Source organism: Mustelus asterias, unplaced genomic scaffold, assembly GCF_964213995.1.
Source record: "Mustelus asterias unplaced genomic scaffold, sMusAst1.hap1.1 HAP1_SCAFFOLD_1033, whole genome shotgun sequence".
NCBI classification, from domain to species: Eukaryota; Metazoa; Chordata; class Chondrichthyes; order Carcharhiniformes; family Triakidae; genus Mustelus; species Mustelus asterias.
In genome coordinates, this window is record NW_027590978.1 from 20,641 (window position 1) to 47,277 (window position 26,637).

Here is a 26,637-nt window from a genome sequence, read left to right on the forward strand (position 1 = left end):
TTCTGGTCGCCACATTACAGGAAGGATGGGGAGGCTTTGGAGAGGGTGGAGGAGAGGTTTACCCGGATGCTGCCTGGATTAGAGGGTCTGGGTGATAAGGAGCGGCTGGACAAACTCGGGTTGTTTTCTCTGGAGCGGCGGAGGCTGAGGGGGGACCGGATAGAAGAATATAAAATTCTGAGGGGTGTAGATAGGGTTGACAATCAGAATCTTTCCCCCAGGAGTTGAAATGTCGAATACTCGGGGGCACGGGCTTGAGGTGAGAGGGGAAAAGTTCAGAGGAGATGTGAGGGGCAGGTTTATTACACAGAGAGTGGTTGGTGTCCGGAACGCGCTGCCGGGGGTGGTGGTGGAGGCGGATACGATAGGGGTGTTTAGATAAGGACAGGAAAATGCGAGGAACAGAGGGATAGGGAGCAAGGGCAGGCGGAAGGGAATAGTTTAATTTGGCATCATGTTCAGTACAGCATTGTGGGCCGAAGAGCCTGTCCCTGTGCTGTAATGGGCTGAAGGGCCTGTTCCTGTGCTGTAATGGGCTGAAGGGTCTGTTCCTGTGCTGTAATGGGCCGAAGGGCCTGTTCCTGTGCTGTAATGGGCCGAAGGGCCTGTTCCTGTGCTGTAATGGGCCGAAGGGCCTGTTCCTGTGCTGTAATGGGCCGAAGGGCCTGTTCCTGTGCTGTAATGGGCCGCAGAGCCTGTTCCTGTGCTGTAATGGGCCGAAGGGCCTGTCCCTGTGCTGTAATGGGCCGAAGGGCCTGTTCCTGTGCTGTAATGGGCTGAAGGGCCTGTTCCTGTGCTGTAATGGGCTGAGGGGCCTGTTCCTGTGCTGTAATGGGCCGCAGAGCCTGTTCCTGTGCTGTAATGGGCCGCAGAGCCTGTTCCTGTGCTGTAATGGGCCGCAGAGCCTGTTCCTGTGCTGTAATGGGCCGCAGAGCCTGTTCCTGTGCTGTAATGGGCCGCAGAGCCTGTTCCTGTGCTGTAATGGGCCGCAGAGCCTGTTCCTGTGCTGTAATGGGCCGCAGAGCCTGTTCCTGTGCTGTAATGGGCCGAAGGGCCTCTTCCTGTGCTGTAATGGGCCGAAGGGCCTCTTCCTGTGCTGTAATGGGCCGAAGGGCCTGTTCCTGTGCTGTAATGGGCCGAAGGGCCTCTTCCTGTGCTGTAATGGGCCGAAGGGCCTGTTCCTGTGCTGTAATGGGCCGAAGGGCCTCTTCCTGTGCTGTAATGGGCCAAAGGGCCTTTCCTGTGCTGTAATGGGCCGAAGGGCCTGTTCCTGTGCTGTAATGGGCCGAAGGGCCTGTTCCTGTGCTGTATTCTTCCGGGTTCTGTGTTAATGCTCTGAAAGGTTCTGTACACATCAGAGGAAGCAGGTTATTGCCAGGGAGTGATTCAGTGACAATGCAATCATGGGGAAGCTGCAAAGGCCACTTAGTGTTTATCTCTAATGTGTAATTGTTCCTCTTACAGGGAGATTTATTCGGCAAGATGATACCTTCTGGACAAACTCCACCTGTGAAAGTAAATGTACATGTGTGAGCAACAACTCGCTGGCGTGCCAGGCTGGAGCGTGTGCTCCTTCCGAACTCTGCCTGTCCTCCTCCTTCTTTTACGCCTGCAAGCCCATCTCCATTCAGACCTGCACCATATTCGGGGACCCCCACTACCTGACCTTTGATGGGAAGCTCTTCCACTTCCAGGGCACATGCGCCTATGTCCTGTCGGAGCTGTGCCAGGCTGAGAGCGGGTTACCGCCTTACAGGATAGAAGGGAAGAATGAAAACCGTGGGGGCAGGACAGTGTCCTGGGTCAGATTCGTTCACCTCTCAGTCTATGGGGCTGAAATTACTCTGGTCAATGGGGCCACTGACCACGTCCTGGTAAGTGAATGGAAATGGCCAATTTCTCTCAGAGCCTTTACTACACTTCCTCATAGACTCAACGTGCACGGGGTATAAAGAAACGTTATGGGTTAGGGGTTATGATTAGTATTAGGGTTTAGTGGGCTATGGGGAGAGAGCGGGACAGTGGGATCAATTTGGAGATTGGTACAGGGCTACGGGTGAGAGCAGGGCAGTGAGATTAGTTTGGGATTGATACAGAGCTATGGGGAGAGAGTGGGACATTGGGATTAGTTTGGGGATTGATACAGGGCTATGGGGAGAGCGGGACAGTGGGATTAGTTTGGGATTGATACAAACCTATGGGGAGAGAGTGGGACATTGGGATTAGTTTGGGGATTGATACAGGGCTATGGGGAGACAGCGGGACAGTGGGATTAGTTTGGGGATTGATCCAGGGCTATGGGGAGAGAGCAAGGCAGTGGGATTAGTTTGGGATTGATTCAGGGCTATGGGGGGAGAGCAGGGCAGTGGGATTAGTTTGAGATTGATACAGGGCTATGGGGAGACAGCGGGGCAGTGGGATTAGTTTGGGGATTGATACAGGGCTATGGGGAGACAGCGGGGCAGTGGGATTAGTTTGGGGATTGATGCAGGGCTATGGGGAGAGAGCAACGCGATTGGATTTGTTTGGGGATTGATGCAGGGCTATGGGGAGAGAGCAGGGCAGTGGGATTGGTTTGGGGATTGATGCAGGGATTTGGGGAGAGAGCGGGGCAGTGGGATTAGTTTGGGGATTGATGCAGGGATTTGGGGAGAGGGCGGGGCAGTGGGATTAGTTTGGGGATTGATGCAGGGATTTGGGGAGAGAGCGGGGCAGTTGGATTAGTTTGGGGATTGATTCAGGACGATGGGGAGAGAGCGGGGCAGTTGGATTAGTTTGGGGATTGATACAGGACTATGGGGAGAGAGCGGGGCAGTGGGATTAGTTTGGGGATTGATAAAGGGCTATGGGGAGAGAGCGGGGTAGAGAAAGAGGTGCTGGTAGTCTTAAAGCGCATCAAGGTAGATAAATCCCCGGGACCTGATGAAGTGGATCCCAGGACATTGTGGGAGGCTAGGGAGGAAATTGCGGGTCCCCTAGCCGAGATATTTGAATCATCGATAGTCACGGGTGAGGGCCTGAAGATTGGAAAGTGGCAAATGTTGTGCCTTTATTTAAAAAGGGCTGCAGGGAAAAGCCTGGGAACTACAGGCCAGTGAGCCTCACATCTGTGGTGGATAAATTGTTGGAAGGTATTTTGAGAGACAGGATCTACAGGCATTTAGAGACACAAGGACTGATTAGGGACAGTCAGCATGGCTTTGTGAGTGGAAAATCATGTCTCACAAATTTGATTGAGGTTTTTGAAGGGGTAACCAAGAAGGTCGATGAGGGCAGTGCAGTTGATGTTGTCTACATGGACTTTAGCAAGGCCTTGGACAAGGTACCGCATGGTAGGTTGTTGCATAAGGTTAAATCTCACAGGATCCAGGGTGAGGTAGCTAAATGGATACAAAATTGGCTTCTTGACAGAAGCCAGAGGGTGGTTGTAGAGGGTTGTTTTTCAAACTGGAGGCCTGTGACCAGCGGTTTGCCTCTGGGATCAGTGCTGGGTCCACTGTTATTTGCCATTTATATTCATGATTTGGATGAGAATATAGGAGGCATGATTAGTAAGTTTGCAGACATAAGAACATAAGAACATAAGAAATAGGAGCAGGAGTAGGCCATCTAGCCCCTCGAGCCTGCCCCGCCATTCAATAAGATCATGGCTGATCTGACGTGGATCAGTACCACTTACCCGCCTGATCCCCATAACCCTTAATTCCCTTACCGATCAGGAATCCATCCATCCGCGCTTTAAACATATTCAGCGAGGTAGCCTCCACCACCTCAGTGGGCAGAGAATTCCAGAGATTCACCACCCTCTGGGAGAAGAAGTTCCTCCTCAACTCTGTCTTAAACCGACCCCCCTTTATTTTGAGACTGTGTCCTCTAGTTTTAACTTCCTTACTAAGTGGAAAGAATCTCTCCGCCTCCACCCTATCCAGCCCCCGCATTATCTTATAAGTCTCCATAAGATCCCCCCTCATCCTTCTAAACTCCAACGAGTACAAACCCAATCTCCTCAGCCTCTCCTCATAATCCAAACCCCTCATCTCTGGTATCAACCTGGTGAACCTTCTCTGCACTCCCTCCAATGCCAATATATCCTTCCTCATATAAGGGGACCAATACTGCACACAGTATTCCAGCTGCGGCCTCACCAATGCCCTGTACAGGTGCATCAAGACATCCCTGCTTTTATATTCTATCCCCCTCGCAATATAGGCCAACATCCCATTTGCCTCCTTGATCACCTGTTGTACCTGCAGACTGGGCTTTTGCGTCTCATGCACAAGGACCCCCAGGTCCCTTTGCACGGTAGCATGTTTTAATTTGTTTCCATTGAGATAGTAATCCCATTTGTTATTATTTCCTCCAAGGTGTATAACCTCGCATTTATCAACGTTATACTCCATTTGCCATATCCTCGCCCACTCACTCAGCCTTTCCAAATCTCTCTGCAGATCTTCTCCGTCCTCCACACGATTCACTTTTCCACTTATCTTTGTGTCGTCTGCAAACTTCGTTACCCTACACTCCGTCCCCTCCTCCAGATCATCTATATAAATGGTAAACAGTTGCGGCCCGAGTACCGATCCCTGCGGCACGCCACTAGTTACCTTCCTCCAACCGGAAAAACACCCATTTATTCCGACTCTTTGCTTCCTGTCGGATAGCCAGTCCCCAATCCACTTTAACACACTACCCCCAACAGACGATGCCAAGATTGGTGGCATAGTGGACAGTGAAGAAAGTTATCTCCAATTGCAACGGGATCTTGATCAATTGGACCAGTTGGCTGACGAATGGCAGATGGAGTTTAATTTAGACAAATGCGAGGTGATGCATTTTGGTAGATTGAACCAGGGCAGGACTTACTCAGTTAATGGTAGGGTGTTGGGGAGAGTTATAGAACAAAGAAATCGAGGAGTGCATGTTCATAGCTCCTTGAAAGTGGAGTCACAGGTGGACAGAGTGGTGAAGAAGGCATTCAGCATGCTTGGTTTCATTGGTCAGAACATTGAATACAGGAGTTAAGAACAAAGAACAAAGATCAAAGAACAGTACAGCACAGGAAACAGGCCCTTCGGCCCTCCAAGCCTGTGCCGCTCCTTGGTCCAACTAGACCATTCGTTTGTATCCCTCCATTCCCAGACTGCTCATGTGACGATCCAGGTAAGTCTTAAACGATGTCAGCGTGTCTGCCTCCATCACCCTACTTGGCAGCGCATTCCAGGCCCCCACCACCCTCTGTGTCAAAAACGTCCCTCTGATATCCGAGTTATACCTCACCCCTCTCACCTTGAGCCCGTAACATAGAACATAGAACATAGAAAGCCACAGCACAAACAGGCCCTTCGGCCCACAAGTTGCGCTGATCATATCCCTACCTCTAGGCCTATCTATAGCCCTCAATCCCATTAAATCCCATGTACTCATCCAGAAGTCTCTTAAAAGACCCCAACGAGTTTGCCTCCACCACCACCGACGTCAGCCAATTCCACTCACCCACCACCCTCTGAGTGAAAAACTTACCCCTGACATCTCCTCTGTACCTACCCCCCAGCATCTTAAACCTGTGTCCTCTCGTAGCAACCATTTCAGCCCTTGGAAATAGCCTCTGAGAGTCTACCCTATCCAGACCTCTCAACATCTTGTAAACCTCTATCAGGTCACCTCTCATCCTTCGTCTCTCCAGGGAGAAGAGACCAAGCTCCCTCAACCTATCCTCATAAGGCATGCCCCCCAATCCAGGCAACATCCTTGTAAATCTCCTCTGCACCCTTTCAATGGCTTCAACATCTTTCCTGTAATGAGGTGACCAGAACTGCGCGCAGTACTCCAAGTGGGGTCTAACCAGGGTCCTATAAAGCTGCAGCATTATCTCCCGACTCCTAAACTCAATCCCTCGATTAATGAAGGCCAGTACGCCGTACGCCTTCTTGACCGCATCCTCCACCTGCGAGGCCGATTTAAGAGTCCTATGGACCCGGACCCCAAGGTCCTTCTGATCCTCTACACTGCTAAGAATGGTACCCTTCATATTATACTGCTGCTTCATCCCATTGGATCTGCCAAAATGGATCACTACACACTTATCCGGGTTGAAGTCCATCTGCCACTTCTCCGCCCAGTCTTGCATTCTATCTATGTCTCGCTGCAACTTCTGACATCCCTCCAAACTATCCACAACACCACCTACCTTGGTGTCGTCAGCAAACTTACCAACCCATCCCTCCACTTCCTCATCCAGGTCATTTATGAAAATGACAAACAGCAAGGGTCCCAGAACAGATCCCTGGGGCACTCCACTGGTCACTGACCTCCATGCAGAGAAAGACCCCTCCACAGCCACTCTCTGCCTTCTGCAGGCAAGCCAGTTCTGGATCCACAAGGCAACAGCCCCTTGGATCCCATGCCCTCTCACTTTCTCAAGAAGTCTTGCATGGGGGACCTTATCGAACGCCTTGCTGAAGTCCAGATAGACCACATCCACCGCTCTTCCTTCGTCAATGTGTTTGGTCACATTTTCAAAGAACTCAACCAGGCTCGTAAGGCACGACCTGCCCTTGACAAAGCCGTGCTGACTACTTTTGATCATACTAAACTTCTCTAGATGATCATAAATCCTGTCTCTCAGGATCCTCTCCATCAACTTACCAACCACTGAGGTTAGACTCACCGGTCGGTAATTTCCCGGGCTGTCCCTGTTCCCTTTCTTGAATATAGGGACCACATCTGCAATCCTCCAATCCTCCGGAACCTCTCCCGTCTCCATCGACGATGCAAAGATCATCGCCAAAGGCTCCGCAATCTCCTCCCTCGCCTCCCACAGTAACCTGGGGTACATCCCATCCGGTCCCGGCGACTTACCAACCTTGATGCCATTCAATAGTTCCAACACATCCTCTTTCTTTATGTCCACATGCTCGATCCTTTCTGTCCACCGCCAACCAGCAGTACAACCACCCAGATCCCTTTCCACCGTGAATACCGAGGTAAAGTATTCATTAAGCACCTCCGCCATTTCTAACGGTTCCGCACAAACTTTTCCCCCTTCACCTTTTAAGGGTCCTATGCCTTCACATCTCATCCTTTTACTCTTGACATATTTGTAGAAAGCCTTGGGATTCTCCTTAATCTTACCCGCCAAGGTCTTCTCATGACCCCTCGTGATCGTCGCCTCCGACCTGGGAAAAAGCTTCCCACTGTTTACCCTATCTATACCCTTCATAATTTTGTACACCTCTATTAGGTCTCCCCTCATTCTCCGTCTTTCCAGGGAGAACAAGCCCAGTTTACCCAATCTCTCCTCATAGCTAAGACCCTCCATACCAGGCAACATCCTGGTAAACCTTCTCTGCACTCTCTCTAAAGCCTCCACCTCCTTCTGGTAGTGCGGCGACCAGAACTGGACGCAGTATTCCAAATGTGGCCTAACCAGCGTTCTATACAGCTGCATCATCAGATTCCAGCTTTTATACTCTATACCCCGTCCTATAAAGGCAAGCATACCATATGCCTTCTTCACCACCTTCTCCACCTGTGCTGCCACCTTCAAGGATTTGTGGACTTGCACACCTAGGTCCCTCTGTGTTTCTATACTCTTGATGACTCTGCCATTTATTGTATAACTCCTCCCTACATTAGTTCTTCCAAAATGCATCACTTCGTATTTATCTGGATTAAATTCCATCTGCCATTTCTCCGCCCAATTTTCCAGCCTATCTATATCCTGCTGTATTGCCCGACAATGTTCATCGCTATCCACAAGTCCAGCCATCTTCGTGTCATCCGCAAACTTGCTGATAACACCAGTTACACCTTCTTCCAAATCATTTATATATATCACAAATAGCAGAGGTCCCAGTACAGAGCCCTGCGGAACACCACTGGTCACAGACCTCCAGCCGGAAAAAGACCCTTCGACCACTACCCTCTGCCTCCTGTGGCCAAGCCAGTTTTCTACCCATCTAGCCATTTCTCCTTGTATCCCATGAGCCTTAACCTTCTTAACCAACCTGCCATGAGGAACTTTGTCAAATGCCTTACTGAAATCCATATAGACGACATCCACGGCCCTTCCTTCGTCAACCGTTTTTGTCACTTCCTCAAAAAACTCCAACAAATTTGTAAGGCCTCCCTCTTACAAAACCATGCTGTCTGTCACTAATGAGATTGTTCCGTTCTAAATGCGCATACATCCTGTCTCTAAGAATCCTCTCCAACAACTTCCTTACCACGGACATCAAGCTCACTGACCTATAATTATCCAGGTTATCCCTGCTACCCTTCTTAAATAACGGTACCACATTCGCTATCCTCCAATCCTCGGGGACCTCACCTGTGTCCAATGAAGAGACAAAGATTTCCGTCAGAGGCCCAGCAATTACATCTCTTGTCTCCCTGAGCAGTCTAGGATAGATGCCATCAGGCCCTGGGGATTTGTCAGTTTTAATGTTAGCTAAAAAACCTAACAGTTCCTCCCTTGTAACGGAGATTCTCTCTAACGGGTCAACACCTCCCTCTGAGACACTCCCAGTCAACAAGTCCCTCTCCTTTGTGAATACCGATGCAAAGTATTCATTTAGGATCTCCCCTATTCCCTTGGGTTCTCAGCATAGTTCCCCTCTTTGTTCCTGAGAGGTCCGACTTTTTCCCTGACAACTCTTTTGTTCCTAACATATGAATAAAATGCCTCAGGATTCTCCTTAATCCTGTCTGCCAAGAATATTTCGTGACCTCTTTTTGCCCTTCTAACTCCCCGTTTGAGTTCTTTCCTACTCTCTCTCTATTCCTCCAGAGCTCCATCTGTTTTCAGTTGCCTGGACCTAACGTATGCCTCTCTTTTCGTTTTGATCAGATCCTCAATTTCCCTGGTTATCCACGGCTCTCGAATCCTACCTTTCCTATCCTTCCTTTTTACAGGCACATGCCTATCCTGCAGCCTTATCAATTGTTCCTTAAAAGACTCCCACATGCCAGACGTGGACTTACCCCCAAACAGCCTCTCCCAATCAACGGCCACCAATTCCTGCCTAATCCGGCTATAGTTAGCCTTCCCCCAATTTAGCACACTACCCTTAGGACAACACTCGTCCTTGTCCATTGGGCGGCATGGTAGCGCAGTGGTTAGCACTGCTGCTTCACAGCTCCAGGGTCCCGGGTTCGATTCCCGGCTCAGGTCACTGTCTGTGTGGAGTTTGCACATTCTCCCCGTGTCTGCGTGGGTTTCCTCCGGGTGCTCCGGTTTCCTCCCACAGTCCAAAGATGTGCGGGTTAGGTTGATTGGCCAGGTTAAAAATTGCCCCTTAGAGTCCTGAGATGCGTAGGTTAGAGGGATTAGCGGGTAAATATATGGGGGTAGGGCCTGGGTGGGATTGTGGTCGGTGCAGACTCGATGGGCCGAATGGCCTCCTTCTGCACTGTAGGGTTTCTATGATTTCTATGATTCTATGATTACTATCCTAAAGTTAACAGAGTTGTGGTCACTATTTGCCACATGTTCCCCTAGCGAAACTTTGACGACCTGACCGGGCTCATTTCCCAGAACCAAATCCAGTATAGCCCCCTCTCTAGTCGGGCTATCTACATACTGTTCCAAAGAGCTTTCCAGAACGCATTTTACAAATTCCTCCCCGTCCAGACCCCCAGCCCTAAGAGTTGGGACGTCTTGTTGAAGTTGTACAAGACATTGATAAGGCCACACTTGGAATACTGTGTGCAGTTCTGGTAACCCTATTATAGAAAGGATATTATTAAACTAGAAAGAGTGCAGAAATGATTTACTCGGATGCTACCGGGACTTGATGGTTTGAGTTATAAGAAGAGGCTGGATAGACTGGGACTTTTTTCTCTGGAGCGTAGGAGGCTGAGGGGTGACCTTATAGAAGTCTATAAAATAATGAGGGGCACAGATCAGCTAGATAGTCAATATCTTTTCCCAAAGGTAGGGGAGTCTAAAACTAGAGGGCATAGGTTTAAGGTGAGAGGGGAGAGATACAAAAGTGTCCAGAGGGGCAATTGTTTCACACAGAGGGTGGTGAGTGTCTGGAACAAGCTGCCAGAGGTAGTAGTAGAGGCGGGTACAATTTTGTCTTTTAAAAAGCATTTAGATAGTTACATGGGTCCGATGATGTGGAGATGCCGGCGTTGGACTGGGGTGGGAACAGTAAGAAGTCTCACAACACCAGGTTAAAGTCCAACAGGTTTACTTGAATCACGAGCATTCGGAGTGTTACCTTCATCAGGTGAGTGGCCCACTTGTTAATGAGTAAGATGGGTACAGAGGGATATGGGCCAAATGCGGGCAATTGGGACTCGCTTTGTGGTTAAAAACTGGATGGTATGGACAAGTTGGGCCGAAGGGCCTGTTTCCACGCTGTAAACCTCTCTGACTCGATAACCTCTCTGACTCTATCCAATTAACCACAAATCCCTCACACTCCCTCTTTCCCCCCATTGCCCTGAAATGATTTCTCCTTCAAGAATATATCCAATTCCCCTTTCAGAGATTTGCGCTGGAATCTGCTTCCACTGCCCTGTCAGGTAGCAATGCCCATGATTTAGTGATAATTCAGAGAATCTTGTCTTGACTTGCAGCTGAATGGGTCTCGGTTCTCTGTCCCGCTCGTTATTGGTGGTGGCCAGGTCCGAATCTCCACCAGTGGCTTCACAGTCAACGTCAGGACAGATTTTGGTCTGGATCTAAGCTTTGATGGGTTGCACCATGTCACCATCTCTCTCCCAGCCAACTACCAAAATGCGACATGCGGGCTGTGTGGGAACATGAACGGTGATCGATCAGATGAGTTCCAGCTGCCGAATGGGACAGTCACTGGGTCGCAGGTTGAGTTTGGGAGGAGCTGGAAGGTTCCTGATGGTGACTTGTTGTGTTCAGATGATTGTGGCGATGAATGTGACCTGTGCACACAGGAGAAGCTGGCTCTGTATGGCGGCCACGATTACTGTGGCCTGATGGACAAAGCAGATGGTCCCTTCAATGTCTGCCGCAATGCCCTCCCTCCCCAAGACTTCATCCAAAGCTGCACCTATGACCTCTGTGCCAATGAAGGATTGAGGCTGAGCCTGTGCCAAGCATTGGGCGCCTACTCGGATAGATGTCGGACCCAAGGGGTCCCAACAATAACATGGAGGAGGTCAGGATTATGTGGTAAGCCATTATATCAGATCTGATTTGATTTATTATTGTCACGTGTATTAACATACAGTGAAAAGTATTGTTTCTTGCACGCTATACAGACAAAGCATACCGTTCATAGAGAAGGAAACAAGAGTATGCAGAATGTAGTGTTACAGTCATAGCTAGGGTGTAGAGAAAGATCAACTTAATGCGAGGTAGGTCCATTCAAAAGTCTGACAGCAGCAGGGAAGAAGCTGTTCTTGAGTCGGTTGGTACGTGACCTCAGACTTTTGTATCTTTTTCCCGATGGAGGAAGGTGGAAGAGAGAATGTCCGGGGTGCGTGGGGTCCTTAATTATGCTGGCTGCTTTGCCGAGGCAGCGGGAAGTGTAGACAGAGTCAATGGATGGGAGGCTGGTTTGTGTGATGGACTGGGCTACATTCATGACCTTTTGTAGTTCCTTGCGGTCTTGGGCAGAGCAGGAGCCCCAGACCAAGCTGTGATACAACCAGAAAGAATGCTTTGTGCGTTTGCTGATTCTGATATCCTGTGGAACAGACAATGTGATGACCCTCACTATCTGTCCATTTTTATCTCACTCCGTCTTATTGTCAATCTTTCTCACTGGATTCCAAGTGAATTTGAAATTCAGGCTGGGAATATATTTGTTACAACCAAGGATTGGGATAAAATGCAGGAAGACACCAATAAGCGAGCAGGGTGGGCACATGGACCTGAACACACAAAGATGAGTGGGAAAGCGAATTGCGTGGAGGATGCGGAAAGTCTGCAGAGAGATTTGGATAGGCTGAGTGAGTGGGCGAGGATCTGGCAGATGGAGTATAATGTTGGTAAGTGTGAGGTTATCCACTTTGGAAGGAATAATAGCAAAATGGACTATTATTTAAACGGTGAAAAATTACAACATGCGACTGTGCAGAGGGACCTGGGGGTCCTTGTGCATGAATCGCAAAAACTCAGTCTGCAGGTGCAGCAGGTGATCAAGAAGGCAAATGGAATGTTGGCCTTCATCGCGAGGGGGATAGAATATAAAAGCAGGGAGGTCTTGCTGCAACTGTACAAGGCACTGGTGAGGCCGCAACTGGAATACTGTGTACAGTATTGGTCCCCTTATTTGCGGAAGGATATATTGGCCTTGGAGGGAGTGCAGAGAAGGTTCACCAGGTTGATACCGGAGATGAGGGGGTTAGCTTATGAGGAGAGATTGAGTAGATTGGGTTTGTACTCGTTGGAGTTTAGAAGGCTGAGGGGAGATCTTACAGAGACATTTTTTTTTTTTATATACTTTTCCAATTCAATCGAATCAAATCCAATTCAGAGTCTCAACAAGTTGAGACATTTCAGATCCAGGCTGACAAGACAGGACGGGAGACCAAAACCACCCTGTCCTGGGCCTGATCTACATGAGTCAAGCTGATTGGAGGAGGGGGAGGATCCTCCTCCAAGACTTAGAACATAGAACATAGAACATTACAGCGCAGAACAGGCCCTTCGGCCCACGATGTTGCACCGACCAGTTAAAAAAAAAAAAAAAAAACTGTGACCCTCCAACCTAAACCAATTTCTTTTCGTCCATGAACCTATCTACGGATCTCTTAAACGCCCCCAAACTAGGCGCATTTACAACTGATGCTGGCAGGGCATTCCAATCCCTCACCACCCTCTGGGTAAAGAACCTACCCCTGACATCGGTTCTATAACTACCCCCCCTCAATTTAAAGCCATGCCCCCTCGTGCTGGATTTCTCCATCAGAGGAAAAAGGCTATCACTATCCACCCTATCTAAACCTCTAATCATCTTATATGTTTCAATAAGATCCCCTCTTAGCCGCCGCCTTTCCAGCGAAAACAATCCCAAATCCCTCAGCCTCTCCTCATAGGATCTCCCCTCCATACCAGGCAACATCCTGGTAAACCTCCTCTGCACCCTCTCCAAAGCCTCCACATCCTTCCTGTAATGTGGGGACCAGAACTGCACACAGTACTCCAAGTGCGGCCGCACCAGAGTTGTGTACAGTTGCAACATAACGCTACGACTCCTAAATTCAATCCCCCTACCAATAAACGCCAAGACACCATATGCCTTCTTAACAACCTTATCTACTTGATTCCCAACTTTCAGGGATCTATGCACACATACACCTAGATCCCTCTGCTCCTCCACACTATTCAAAGTCCTCCCGTTAGCCCTATACTCAACACATCTGTTATTCCTACCAAAGTGAATTACCTCACACTTCTCCGCATTAAACTCCATCCGCCACCTCTCGGCCCAACTTTGCAACCTGTCTAAGTCTTCCTGCAAACTACAACACCCTTCCTCACTGTCTACCACACCACCGACTTTGGTGTCATCAGCAAATTTGCTAATCCACCCAACTATACCCTCATCCAGACTTGAGCTCATTTGCATCTTAGCCAAAAGGCCGAGATGCCGCTTTTAAAAATTGCTTCATATGAAACATATGAAGCCTCAGCGCAACCCAATGACCTCAACCAAGTGCAGATCCGATACTACACTTGATCTTAGCCAAAAGGCCGAGAAGCGAGATCTTACAGAGACATATAAGATAATGAAAGGGCTGGATAGGGTAGAGGCAGAGAGATTCTTTCCACTTAGAAAGGAAACAAGAACTAGAGGACACAGCCTCAAAATAAGGGGGGGCCGGTTCAGAACAGAGTTGAGGAGGAACTTCTTCTCTCAGAGGGTAGTGAATCTCTGGAATTCTCTGCCCATTGAAGCAGTGGAGACTACCTCATTAAATATGTTGAAGTCACAGGTAGATAGATTTCTGATCAATGAGGGAATTAAGGGTTATGGGGAGCGCGCGGGTAAGTGGAACTAAACCACTATCAGATCAGCCATGATCTTATTGAATGGCGGGGCAGGCTCGAGGGGCTAGATGGCCTACTCCTGCTCCTATTTCTTATGTTCTTATGTTCTTAATATTGATCAGAGTGGGTGTCACACATTGATTGGGTGATTAAAAGTTTAAATGAAGCAGAGAGGCAGGAATCTGGGAGCGCAGACACAGAGGCAACTGAAGATAGTGAGGCAGATAAAGAAGGCCATGAAAGCAGACAAAAGGACAGACAGCTCAGGAACAGGAGGAGGCCGTTCGGCCCATTCTGAATCTGCTTTGATCTGACTGTGGCCTGAACACCACATTCCTGCCCCATCCCTTTGCATCCTTTATTTTTACTCAATCATGGGACATGGGCGTCGCTGGCTGGGCAGCATTTATTGCCCATCCCTAGTTGCCCTTGAGAAGGTGGTGGTGAGCTGCCGCCTTGAATCGCTGCAGTCCACGTGCTGTGGGTTGACCCACAATGCCATTAGGGCAACAGGGAGAGTGTGGGACTCGCTCCCACAGAGAGTGGGGGAGAATGTGGGACTCGCTCCCACGGGGAGTGGGAGAGAATGTGGGACTTGCTCCCACGGAGAGTGGGGGAGAATGTGGGACTCGCTCCCACGGGGAGTGGGGGAGAATGTGGGACTCGCTCCCACGGAGAGTGGGGGAGAATGTGGGACTCGTTCCCACAGGGAGTGGGAGAGAATGTGGGACTCGCTTCCACAGGGAGTGGTGGAGAATGTGGGACTCGCTCCCACGGGGAGTGGGGGAGAATGTGGGACTCGCTCCCGCGGGGAGTGGTGGAGAATGTGGGACTCGCTCCCACGGGGAGTGGGAGAGAATGTGGGACTCGCTCCCACGGAGAGTGGGGGAGAATGTGGGACTCGCTTCCACAGGGAGTGGTTGGGATGAATAGTATTGATGTGTTTCAGGGGATGCTGGATAAACACAAATGGAGAAAGGAATAGAAGGAGATGGAAGTGGGGATGAGATGGAAGCGAGATGGGAAGGTGCACTGTGAAGACATGAGCACAAGCAGTGACAGGATGGGCTGAATGGTCAGTTACTGAGCTGTGCATGAAATGTGGTTGCAATTCTTTACAACACAATGCCGTTTAGCTAAATAGAAGGCAAGTTAATAATGAGAGGGATTGGTCTAAAAGCGGACAGATTCTTGGTGGAATATTATCCAGAATAGCGAGTGGTGCGGTCAGCTGTTAACACCAACACACTTTCCCCTTTGAACGATTTCAATGTGTCTCGGTCCATTGGGCATTCTGCTGGAACTTAAACCCTGTGTCACTGTGTCTACAAACTGGACGGGTTACACCTGGGCAGGACTGGGACTGATGTCCTAGGGGGAGTGTTTACTAGAGCAGTTGGGGAGGGTTTAAACTAATATGCCAGGGGGATGGGAACCTATGTAAGGAATCAGAGAAGGAGGGAGCGAGGACAAAATGTGGGGAGAAGGTTCCAACTACATCAAAAATCAGGAAAAAAGTTAAAAGGAAGGAGAACTCAGGAGATGTTATGAATGGAAGTGTTAGAATTCAAAAAGAAGGTACAAAAACTAGCATAAGGGCACTTTATCTGAATGCTCGGGTGGATGGAGCTATTACAAGGGGGCATAACTATAGGGTTCGTGGTGGGAGATACAGGACGGATATCAGAGGTAGGTTCTTTACGCAGAGAGTGGTTGGGGTGTGGAATGGACTGCCTGCAGTGATAGTGGAGTCAGACACTTTAGAAACATTTAAGCGGTTATTGGATAGGCACATGGAGCACACCAGGATGATAGGGAGTGGGATAGCTTGATCTTGGTTTCAGATAAAGCTCGGCACAACATCGTGGGCCGAAGGGCCTGTTCTGTGCTGTACTGTTCTATGTTCTATGTTCTATGCTCGTAGCATTCGAAACAAGGTAAATGAGTTGACGGCACAAATCATTGCCAACGAGTATGATTTGGTGGCCATTACAGAGACATGGTTGCAGGATGGTCACGACTGGGAGTTAAATATCCAGGGGTATCAAACTGTTCAGAGGGACCGACAGGAAGGTAAGGGAGGTGGTGTAGCTCTGATATTTAAGGATGATATCAGGGCAGTAGTGAGAGATGATGTAGGTTCGATGGAAAAAAAGGTTGAATCCATTTGGGTGGAAATTAGAAATAGTAAGGAGAAAAAGTCACTGAAAGGCGCAGTCTATAGGCCACCAAATAATGACATCACGGTGGGGGCGAGGAATAAACAAAGAAATAACTGATGCGTGTAAAAATGGTACAGCAATTATCATGGGGGATTTTAATCTACATCTCAATTGGTCAAACCAGGTCGGTCAAGGCAGCCTTGAGGAGGAGTTCATAGAATGTATCCACGATAGCTTCCTTGAACAGTATGTAATGGAACCTACAAGGGAGCAAGCTATCCTAGATCTGGTGCTGTGTAATGAGACAGGAATAATTAATGATCTTGCAGTTAGGGATCCTCTTGGAAGAAGCGATCACAGTATGGTTGAATTTAAAATACAGATGGAGTGTGAGAAGGTAAAATCCAATACCAGTGTCTTGTGCTTAAACAAAGGAGACTACAATGGGTTGAGGGAGGAGTTGGTTAAAGTAGACTGGGAGCAAAAACTTTATGGTGGGACAATTGAGGAACAGTGGAGGACTTTCAAAGCGATCTTTCACAGTGCTCAGCAAAAGTATATACCAGTGATGAGGAAGGACTGTAGAAAAAGAGATAATCAGCCATGGATATCTAAGGAAATAAAGGAAGGTATCCAAGTGGCAAAGATTAGTGGGAACCTAGAGGATTGGAAAATCTTTAAAGGTCAGCAGGAAGCCACGAAAAAAGCTATAAAGAAAAGTAAGATGGATTATGAGAGTAAACTCGCTCAGAATATAAAAACAGATAGAAAAAGTTTCTACAAATATATAAAACCAAATAGAGTGGCTAAAGTAAACATTGGTCCTTTAGAGGACGAGAAGGGGGATGTAATAACTGGAAATGAGAAAATGGCTGAGGCATTGAACAGGTATTTTGTGTCGGTCTTCACAGTGGAAAACACAAATAACATGCCAAAAATTGATGACAGGAAGGCGATGGCAGGTGAGAACCGAGAAACTATCATTTTCACGAAAGAGGTCGTGTTGGGCAAGTTAATGGGGCTAAAGGTAGACAAGTCTCCTGGTCCCGATGGAATGCATCCCAGGGAACTAAAAGAGATGGCGGGAGAAATAGCAAATGCACTCGTGGTAATTTACCAAAATTCGCTGGACTCTGGGGCGGTTCCCGCAGATTGGAAAACAGCAAATGTAACGCCACTGTTTAAAAAAGGAGGGAGACAAAAGGCAGGTAACTATAGGCCGGTTAGCTTAACTTCTGTAGTAGGGAAAATACTTGAATCTATCATCAAGGAAGAAATAGCGAGACATCTGGATATAAATTGTCCCATTGGTAAGACGCAGCATGGGTTCATGAAGGGCAGGTCATGTTTGACTAATTTGGTGGAATTCTTTGAGAACATTACATGCGCAGTGGACAATGGAGAACCTGTGGATGTGGTGTATCTGGATTTCCAGAAGGCATTTGACAAGGTGCCGCACCAAAGACTGCTGCATAAGATAAAGGTGCACGGTGTTACGGGTAATGTATTAGCATGGATAGAGGATTGGTTAACTAACAGAAAGCAAAGAGTGGGGGTAAATGGGTGTTTTTCTGGTTGGCGATCAGTGACTAGTGGTGAGCCTCAGGGATCAGTGTTGGGACCGCAATTGTTTACGATTTACACGGATGATTTGGAGTTGGGGACCAAGTGCAGTGTGTCAAAATTCACAGATGACACTAAGTTGGGTGGAAGAGCAAAGTGTGCAGAGGACGCTGAAAGTCTGCAAAGGGATATAGATAGTCTAAGTGAGTGGGCGAGGGTCTGGCAGATGGAGAACAATGTTGGTAAATGTGAGGTCATCCATTTTGTTCGGAATAACAGCAAAATGGACTATTATTTAAATGGTAAAAAATTGCAGCATGCTGCTGTGCAGAGGGACCTGGGTGTCCTTGTGCAGGAATCTCAAGGAGTTGGTTTGCAGGTGCAGCAGGTAATTAAGAAGGCAAATGGAATTTTGTCCTTCATTGCGAGAGGGATGGAGTTTAAAAACAGCGAGGTTATGTTGCAGCTGTATAAGGTGCTGGTGAGGCCACACCTGGAGTACTGTGTACAGTTTTGGTCTCCTTACTTGAGAAAGGATAAAGTGGTACTGGAGGGGGAGCAGAGGAGATTCCGGAGTTGAGAGGGTTGGCTTATGAGGAGAGACTGAGTAGACTGGGGCTATACTCATTGGAATTCAGAAGAATGAGGGGAGATCTTATAGAAACATATAAGATTATGAAGGGAATAAATAAGATAGAAGCAGGGAAGTTGTTTCCACTGGCAGGTGAAACTAGAACTCGGGGGCATGGCCTCAAAATGAGGGGGAGCAGATTTAGGACTGAGTTGAGGAGGAACTTCTTCACACAAAGGGTTGTGAATCTGTGGAATTCCCTGCCCAGTGAAGCAGTTGAGGCTACCTCATTGAATGTTTTTAAGGCAAGGATAGATTTTTGAACAGTGAAGGAATTAAGGGTTATGGTGAGTGGGCGGGTAAGTGGAGCTGAGTCCACGAAAAGATCAGCCATGATCGTATTGAATGGCGGAGCAGGCTCGAGGGGCCAGATGGCCGACTCCTGCTCCTAGTTCTTATGTTCTTATGCTCTTCTGTCTTTCAGAACTCACCTGTCCGTCACACAGTCACTATGCCGCCTGTAGTACCGCCTGTCCTGCCAGTTGTGCCGATACAACGGCGCCATTATACTGCAGCCGGCCTTGTAGAGAGAGCTGTGAGTGCGATGGTGGCTACATCCTGAGTGGGGCTGTGTGTGTGCCCCTCAGTCAGTGTGGCTGCTCATCCCAGGGTCATTATTACAGCAAAGGTCAGACGGTGATCCTAACAGATAGCTGCAGTAGAAAATGTACCTGCTGGAACGCCACCATGGGCATGAGGTGTGAAGATTACAGCTGCAGCCTCCATGAAGACTGCCGCCTTGTGGACGGAGTGCGGGGCTGCTACCCCAAAGAGAGCGCCACCTGCTGGGCCGCAGGTGACCCCCATTATTCCACCTTTGACGGCAGAAGATTTGATTTCCAGGGAACTTGTAAATACACCTTGAGTAAGTACTGCGGAGTGGCTGGGAACCTGACAATGTTCAACATTGAGGTGGAGAACGATCACCGCAGCTCCAGCGCAGTGTCCTGGACACGTCTGGTTGAGATCCAGGTGTACGGGTATCAGATCCAGCTGTCGAGGGGTCAAACTGGCAAAGTTCAGGTAAGAGTCACAGAGTGAAACAGCGCAGAAACAGGCCCTTCGGCCCATCATGTTGATGCTGGCCACCAAATACCAATCGATACTAACCCCATTTACCAGCCCCTGGTCCACAGCTTACTGTGCCTTGGTGATGGAAGTGTTCATCCAGATGCTTCTTAACTGTTGTGAGAGTCCCTGCCCCCCACCCCCCTCTCAGGCAGCACCTTCCCCCCACCCCCCTCTCAGGCAGCACCTTCCCCCCACCCCCCTCTCAGGCAGCACCTTCCCCCCACCCCCCTCTCAGGCAGCACCTTCCCCCCACCCCCCTCTCAGGCAGCACCTTCCCCCCACCCCCCTCTCAGGCAGCACCTTCCCCCCACCCCCCTCTCAGGCAGCACCTTCCCCCCCACCCCCCTCTCAGGCAGCACCTTCCCCCCACCCCCCTCTCAGGCAGCACCTTCCCCCCACCCCCCTCTCAGGCAGCACCTTCCCCCCACCCCCCTCTCAGGCAGCACCTTCCCCCCACCCCACTCTCAGGCAGCACCTTCCCCCCACCCCCCTCTCAGGCAGCACCTTCCCCCCACCCCCCTCTCAGGCAGCACCTTCCCCCCACCCCCCTCTCAGGCAGCACCTTCCCCCCACCCCCCTCTCAGGCAGCACCTTCCCCCCACCCCCCTCTCAGGCAGCACCTTCCCTCCACCCCCCTCTGGGTGAGGAAACATTTCCTCAGATCCTCTCTAAACCACTTACTCCTCGCCTTAAACCAACAGCCTCTGGTCTTAGACACCTCTGCCATGGGGAAAAGATTCTTACCATCGACCCTCTCTCTGCCTCTGATAATTTTGTATCGCTCGATCACATCCCTCCCGTTCAGCCTCTCCGGCTCCAGGGAAAACAAACCCAGCCAATCCAGCCTCTCCTCATAGCTGAGACACTCCAGCCCAGGCAGCATCCTGGTGAATCTCCTCCGCTCCCTCTCCAGTGCAATCATGTCCTGCTGATAATGTGGCGACCAGAACTGCCCACTGTACTCCAGCTGTGGCCTCACCAATGTTTTATAAAGTTGTACCTAGTCCTCCCTGCTCCTGTATTCTCTGCCTCGGCTAATGAAGGCAAGCCTTCCGTATGCCTTCTTCACCACTCTATCTACCTGTGCTGCCACCTTCAGGGGTCTATGGACTTGTCCACCAAGGTCCCTTTGTTCCTCAACACCTCCCTGGGGAGCCACCGCTCACTGTGTAAATCCTACCCTTATTCAACATCCCAAAATGCATCAGCTCACACTTATCACAATTAAATTGCATCTGCCATTGCTCTGGCCAATTTAGCAGCTGATCGATGTCAGTGTGTAGCCTCAGACTATCCTCCTCACTATCAACAACATCACCAATTCTCGTATCATTTGCAAACTTGCTAATTATATCGTCGACACTCACATCCAAGAGGTGAATGTAAATAACAGGGTCCCAGCACCCATCCCTGTGATACACCGCTGGCCACACGCTTCCAATCACAAAAGCCGCCCCCCACCATCACCCTTTGCCTCTCAATTAACAATCCAATTTTGGATCCAATTTGCCAGCTTGCCTTGGATCCCATGGGCTGTTTGGGACCAGACTTCCGTGTGGAACCTTGTCAAAGGCCTCACTGAGGTCCATGGAAACCACACCAAGTGCGCAAATCAATCAATATATTGAGTAAAATCTCAATTGGTCTGCCAGCAACAAATGGGTGCTGGATATCCCTGATCAATCCCGGCCTCCTCGGTGTTGGCTAATCCTGTATTTCAGAGTTCTTTCAGAAATATTTTGCAAGTGTCTCTGGGACAGTCTGATCAGGAGAATGCTGGAATTCAGGCTGATTTCCAGAGACATTTCTCTGTGGGACGGAGATTGTTGAGTTGATCTTATATTTCCATCTGTGACTGCGTTTCTCTCTGTGTCTCCATGGTAACAGGTAAATGGTGAGGCCTTTAATTTGCCGGTGAGATTAGACTCTGGGAAAGTCGGCCTTTCCCAAAGTGGATCAGCGGCCTTGCTGCAGACGGATTTTGGCCTCAGTGTCTCCTATGACTGGAACCATTACGCGGTGGTGTCAGTTCCAAGCATCTATTGGGGCTCTGTGTGTGGACTGTGTGGAAACCTGAACGGAGAGGCTGCTGACGATTTCCTCTCCCCCAATGGCACCGCCTTGGCCGCTGCTTCAGCGTTTGGGAACAGCTGGAAAAGGCCAACCTCTGGCGCTGGCTGCGTGGATGACGGCGGCCCCCCCATCCCCACGTGCAGTGAAGCAGCTCGCCGTGTCTACGCCTCGGAAACTCACTGCGGGGTTTTGAGCCACGCCCAGGGGCCTTTCCGCCAATGTCACTCGGTGCTGAGGCCAACAGCTTACACTGCAAACTGTGTCTTTGATCTGTGCGCATTAGCCGGAATCCGCCAGGCACTCTGTCAGGCCATTGAATCTTATGCAGCCCAGTGTCAGAGCAGTGGCATCACCATAGAAGACTGGAGAAGTGGCACAGGCTGTGGTAAGAAGATGTGTTTGAAAAGATCAACCTGTCATTCTCACAACTTTCTGTTCAATATCCTGGGCGCTGGATTCACCCTTTCCGATTCTCAGAGGGGGCGGGAGCAGAGGGAGCTGGGGGTATCTGTGCAGAGACCAGTGTCGGTGGGACAGGGGGAAAAGTACCAAAGGCACTCTTTACGACCCTATCCACCTGTGACGTCACTTTTAGGGAATTCTGTTCCTGTATTCCCAGATCCCTCTGTTCAACTGCACTCTTCAGAGTCCAACCATTTACCCTGTCCATTCTACTTTCGTTTGTCCTCCAAAGTGCAATATCTCACACACTTGTCTGGGTTAAATTCCATTTGCCATTTTTCAGCCCATTTTTCCAGTTGGTCCAAATCCCTCTGCAAGCTTTGAAAACCTTCCTCACTGTCCACTACACCTCCAATCTTTGTATCATCAGCAAACTTGCTGATCCAATTTACCACATTATCATCCAGATCATTGATATAGATGACAAACAACAATGGACCCAACACCGATCCCTGCGGCACACCACTAGTCACAGGCCTCCACTCAGAGAAGCAATCCTCCACAACCACTCTCTGGCTTCTTCCATTGAGCCAGTGTCTAATCCAATTTCCTACCTCCCCATGTATACCCAGCGACTGAACCTTCCTAACTAACCTCCCATGAGGGACCTTGTCAAAGGCCTTGCTGAAATCCAGGTAGATAATTGATTCTAACACTTTCCCGACAACAGATGTTAAACTAACTGGTCTGTGATTTCCCTCATTTTGCCTCCCTCCCTTTGTGAATAAGGCGTTACATTCGCATCTTTCCAATCCACTGGAACCTTTCCCATGTCCAGGGAATTTTGGAATATTATAACCAATGAATCCTCTATCTCCGCTGCCACGTCCTTTAATACCCTAAGCTGTAGGCCATCAGGCCCAGGGGACTTGTCTGCCCTCAATCCCAATAGTTTACTGAGTACCTTTTCCCTCTGGATGAAGGTTGTTCGAAGTTCTACCCTTTCTATGTCCTCTGACTTGCCCGTTCCTATAGGAATGGTACTCGTGTTCTCCACCCTGAAAACCGAGGCAAAATATTGATTTAGTATCTCTGCCATTTCAGTGTTCCCCACTATTAACTCTCCAGTTTCATCTTCCAAGGGACCAACATTCATCCCAGCGACTCCCTTCCCTTTTATAAACCTATCGAGGTTTTTGCTCTCCTTGATATTTTGAGCTAGTTTTCTTTCATAATTTACCTTTGCCCTTTTTATTACAGTTTTAGTCTCCCTTTGTTGATGTTTGAAAGTTTCCCAATCTCCCAGCCTGCCGCTGGCCTTTGCAATGTGATATTCCTTAGTTTTGGTCTTTATATTGTCCTTGACCTCCTTGTTTAGCCATGGATGTTTTCACCCCCCTTCCCATCTTTCTTCCTCACTGGGATATATTTTAGCTGTGAGGGCTCGAGTATCTCCTGAAACAACTGCCGCTGCTCATCCGCTGTCCCACCTTTCAGCCTTCCTGCCCACTCCACTCAGGCCAGATCTGTCCTCGTGCCGATGGAATCTCCTTTGTTTAACTCCAGAACGTTAATGTGGGACTCCACTTTCTCACCCCCAAACTGAGTGTTGAATTCTATCAAACTACGGTCACTGCTCCCGAGAGGATCCTTAACTATGAGGTTATCAATGAACCCCTCCTCATTACTCAATACCCAATCCAGAGCAGCCTGCTCCCTGGTTGGTTCCACAACCAACTGTTCCAAACTCCTTGGGAGAGGAGAGGCTGAGAGGAGATTTGAACAAGATGTTCGAATCATGAGGGGGCTGGACAGAATAGATCGGGAGAAGCTGTCCCCACTCGGAGAAGCACCGAGAGCGAGAGGACACAGATAGAAACTGATTCGTAAAAGAAGCAAATGTGATGTGAGGGAAAACTCTCACCCAGCGAGTGGTTGGGTTCTGGAATGTTCTGCCTGGGAGTGTGGTGGAGGGAGGTCCAATCGAGGGATTCGAGAGGGCATTGAATGATGATTTGAATGGAAACAATGTGCAGGGAGACGGGGAAAAGGCAGGGGAATGGCACTGAGTCACCATGCTGGTTTGGAGAGCCAGTACAGACACGATGGGCCGAATGGTATCATTCCTCAGGGATCAGTGCTGGGACCTTTGCTGTTTGTAATATTTATAAGTGATTTGGAGGAAAATGTAACTGGATTGATTAGTAATTTTGTGAATGACACATGGTTGGTGGATTTGCGGATAGTGATGAGGACCATCAGAGGATACAGCAGGATATAGATCAGTTGGAGACTTGGGCGGAGAGATGGCAGATGGAGTTTAATCCGGACAAATGTGAGGTAATGCATTTTGGAAGGTCTAATACAGATAGGAAATATACAGTAAATGGCAGAACCCTCAAGAGTATTGGTAGGCAGAGGGATCTGGGTGTACAGGTACACAGGTCACTGAAAGTGGCAATGCAGGTGGAGAAGGTAGTCAAGAAGGCATACGGCACGCTTGCCTTCATCGGCCGGGGCATTGAGTTGAAAAATTGGCAAGTCATGTTGCAGCTTTATCGAACCCTAGTTAGGCCGCACTTGGAATATAGTGTTCAATTCTGGTCGCCATACTAGCAGAACGAAAAGGAGGTTTTGGAGAGGGTACAGAAAAGATTTACCAGGATGTTGCCTGGTATGGAGGGCATTAGCTATGAGGAGAGGTTGGAGAAACTTGGTTTGTTCTCACTGGAACGACGGAGGTTGAGGGGAGACCTGATAGAAGTCGACAAGATTATGAGAGGCATGGACAGAGTGGATAGTCAGAAGCTCTTTCCCAGGGTGGAAGAGTCAATTACTCGGGGGCACAGGTTTAAGGTGCGAGGGGCAAGGTTTAAAGGAGATGTACGAGGCAGATTTTTTACACAGAGGGTGGTGGGTGCCTGGAACTTGCGACCGGGGGAGGGAGTGGAAGCGGAAAGGAGTGACTTTTAAGGGGCGTCTTGACAAGTACATGAATAGGATGGGAATAGAGGGATATGGTCCCCGGAAGGGTCGGGGGTTTTAGTTCAGTCGGGCAGCATGGTCGGAACAGGCTTGGAGGGCCGAAGGGCCTGTTCCTGTGCTGTAATTTTCTTTGTTCTTTGAGTTATTGCAGCTTCCAAAGGCTTTCTGTGCAGGAGGGATGAGGAAAATGACAGGGTTTGTCTGTCACTGCGTTCTTTACTGTAACCCCGTGTCATTGTGTCTTTCAGAACTCCCCTGTCCGTCACACAGTCACTATGCCGCCTGTAGTACCGCCTGTCCTGCCAGTTGTGCCGATACAACGGCACCATTATACTGCAGCCGGCCTTGTAGAGAGAGCTGTGAGTGCGATGGTGGCTACATCCTGAGTGGGGCTGTGTGTGTGCCCCTCAGTCAGTGTGGCTGCTCATCCCAGGGTCATTATTACAGCAAAGGTCAGACGGTGATCCTAACAGATAGCTGCAGTAGAAAATGTACCTGCTGGAACGCCACCATGGGCATGAGGTGTGAAGATTACAGCTGCAGCCTCCATGAAGACTGCCGCCTTGTGGACGGAGTGCGGGGCTGCTACCCCAAAGAGAGCGCCACCTGCTGGGCCGCAGGTGACCCCCATTATTCCACCTTTGACGGCAGAAGGTTTGATTTCCAGGGAACTTGTAAATACACCTTGAGTAAGTCCTGCGGAGTGGCTGGGAACCTGACAATGTTCAACATTGAGGTGGAGAACGATCACCGCAGCTCCAGCGCAGTGTCCTGGACACGTCTGGTTGAGATCCAGGTGTACGGGTATCAGATCCAGCTGTCGAGGGGTCAAACTGGCAAAGTTCAGGTAAGAGTCACAGAGTGAAACAGCGCAGAAACAGGCCCTTCGGCCCATCATGTTGATGCTGGCCACCAAATACCAATCGATACTAACCCCATTTACCAGCCCCTGGTCCACAGCTTACTGTGCCTTGGTGATTGAAGTGTTCATCCAGATGCTTCTAAACTGTTGCGAGAGTCCCTGCCCCCACCCCCCTCTCAGGCAGCACCTTCCCCCCACCCCCCTCTCAGGCAGCACCTTCCCCCCACCCCCCTCTCAGGCAGCACCTTCCCCCCACCCCCCTCTCAGGCAGCACCTTCCCCCCACCCCCCTCTCAGGCAGCACCTTCCCCCCACCCCCCTCTCAGGCAGCACCTTCCCCCCACCCCCCTCTCAGGCAGCACCTTCCCCCCACCCCCCTCTCAGGCAGCACCTTCCCCCCACACCCCTCTCAGGCAGCACCTTCCCCCCACCCCCCTCTCAGGCAGCACCTTCCCCCCACCCCCCTCTCAGGCAGCACCTTCCCCCCACCCCCCTCTCAGGCAGCACCTTCCCCCCACCCCCCTCTCAGGCAGCACCTTCCCCCCACCCCCCTCTCAGGCAGCACCTTCCCCCCACCCCCCTCTGGGTGAGAAAACATTTCCTCAGATCCTCTCTAAACCACTTACTCCTCACCTTAAACCAACAGCCTCTGGTCTTAGACACCTCTGCCATGGGGAAAAGATTCTTACCATCGACCCTCTCTCTGCCTCTGATAATTTTGTATCGCTCGATCACATCCCTCCCGTTCAGCCTCCCCGGCTCCAGGGAAAACAAACCCAGCCAATCCAGCCTCTCCTCATAGCTGAGACACTCCAGCCCAGGCAGCATCCTGGTGAATCTCCTCCGCTCCCTCTCCTGTGCAATCATGTCCTGCTGATAATGTGGCGACCAGAACTGCCCACTGT

General features: G+C 49.7%; 1 protein-coding gene and 1 pseudogene across 1 annotated transcript in view; one reads left to right on the top strand and one right to left on the bottom strand.

Moving 5' to 3' along the window:
* The window catches only part of LOC144487778 (alpha-tectorin-like), a gene marked incomplete at its 5' end in the record, with an annotated part of 68,544 nt that overhangs the window by 16,313 nt on the left and 25,594 nt on the right, over positions 1–26,637 (top strand). The window contains 5 exons of the mRNA XM_078205850.1: positions 1,465–1,874; positions 10,588–11,158; positions 18,765–19,363; positions 21,299–21,869; positions 25,120–25,718. Of these exons, the coding sequence (XP_078061976.1) occupies positions 1,465–1,874; positions 10,588–11,158; positions 18,765–19,363; positions 21,299–21,869; positions 25,120–25,718 (2,750 nt within the window). The remainder of the gene's footprint in view (positions 1–1,464; positions 1,875–10,587; positions 11,159–18,764; positions 19,364–21,298; positions 21,870–25,119; positions 25,719–26,637) is intronic.
* LOC144487779 (U2 spliceosomal RNA) lies at positions 13,570–13,699 on the bottom strand (annotated as a pseudogene).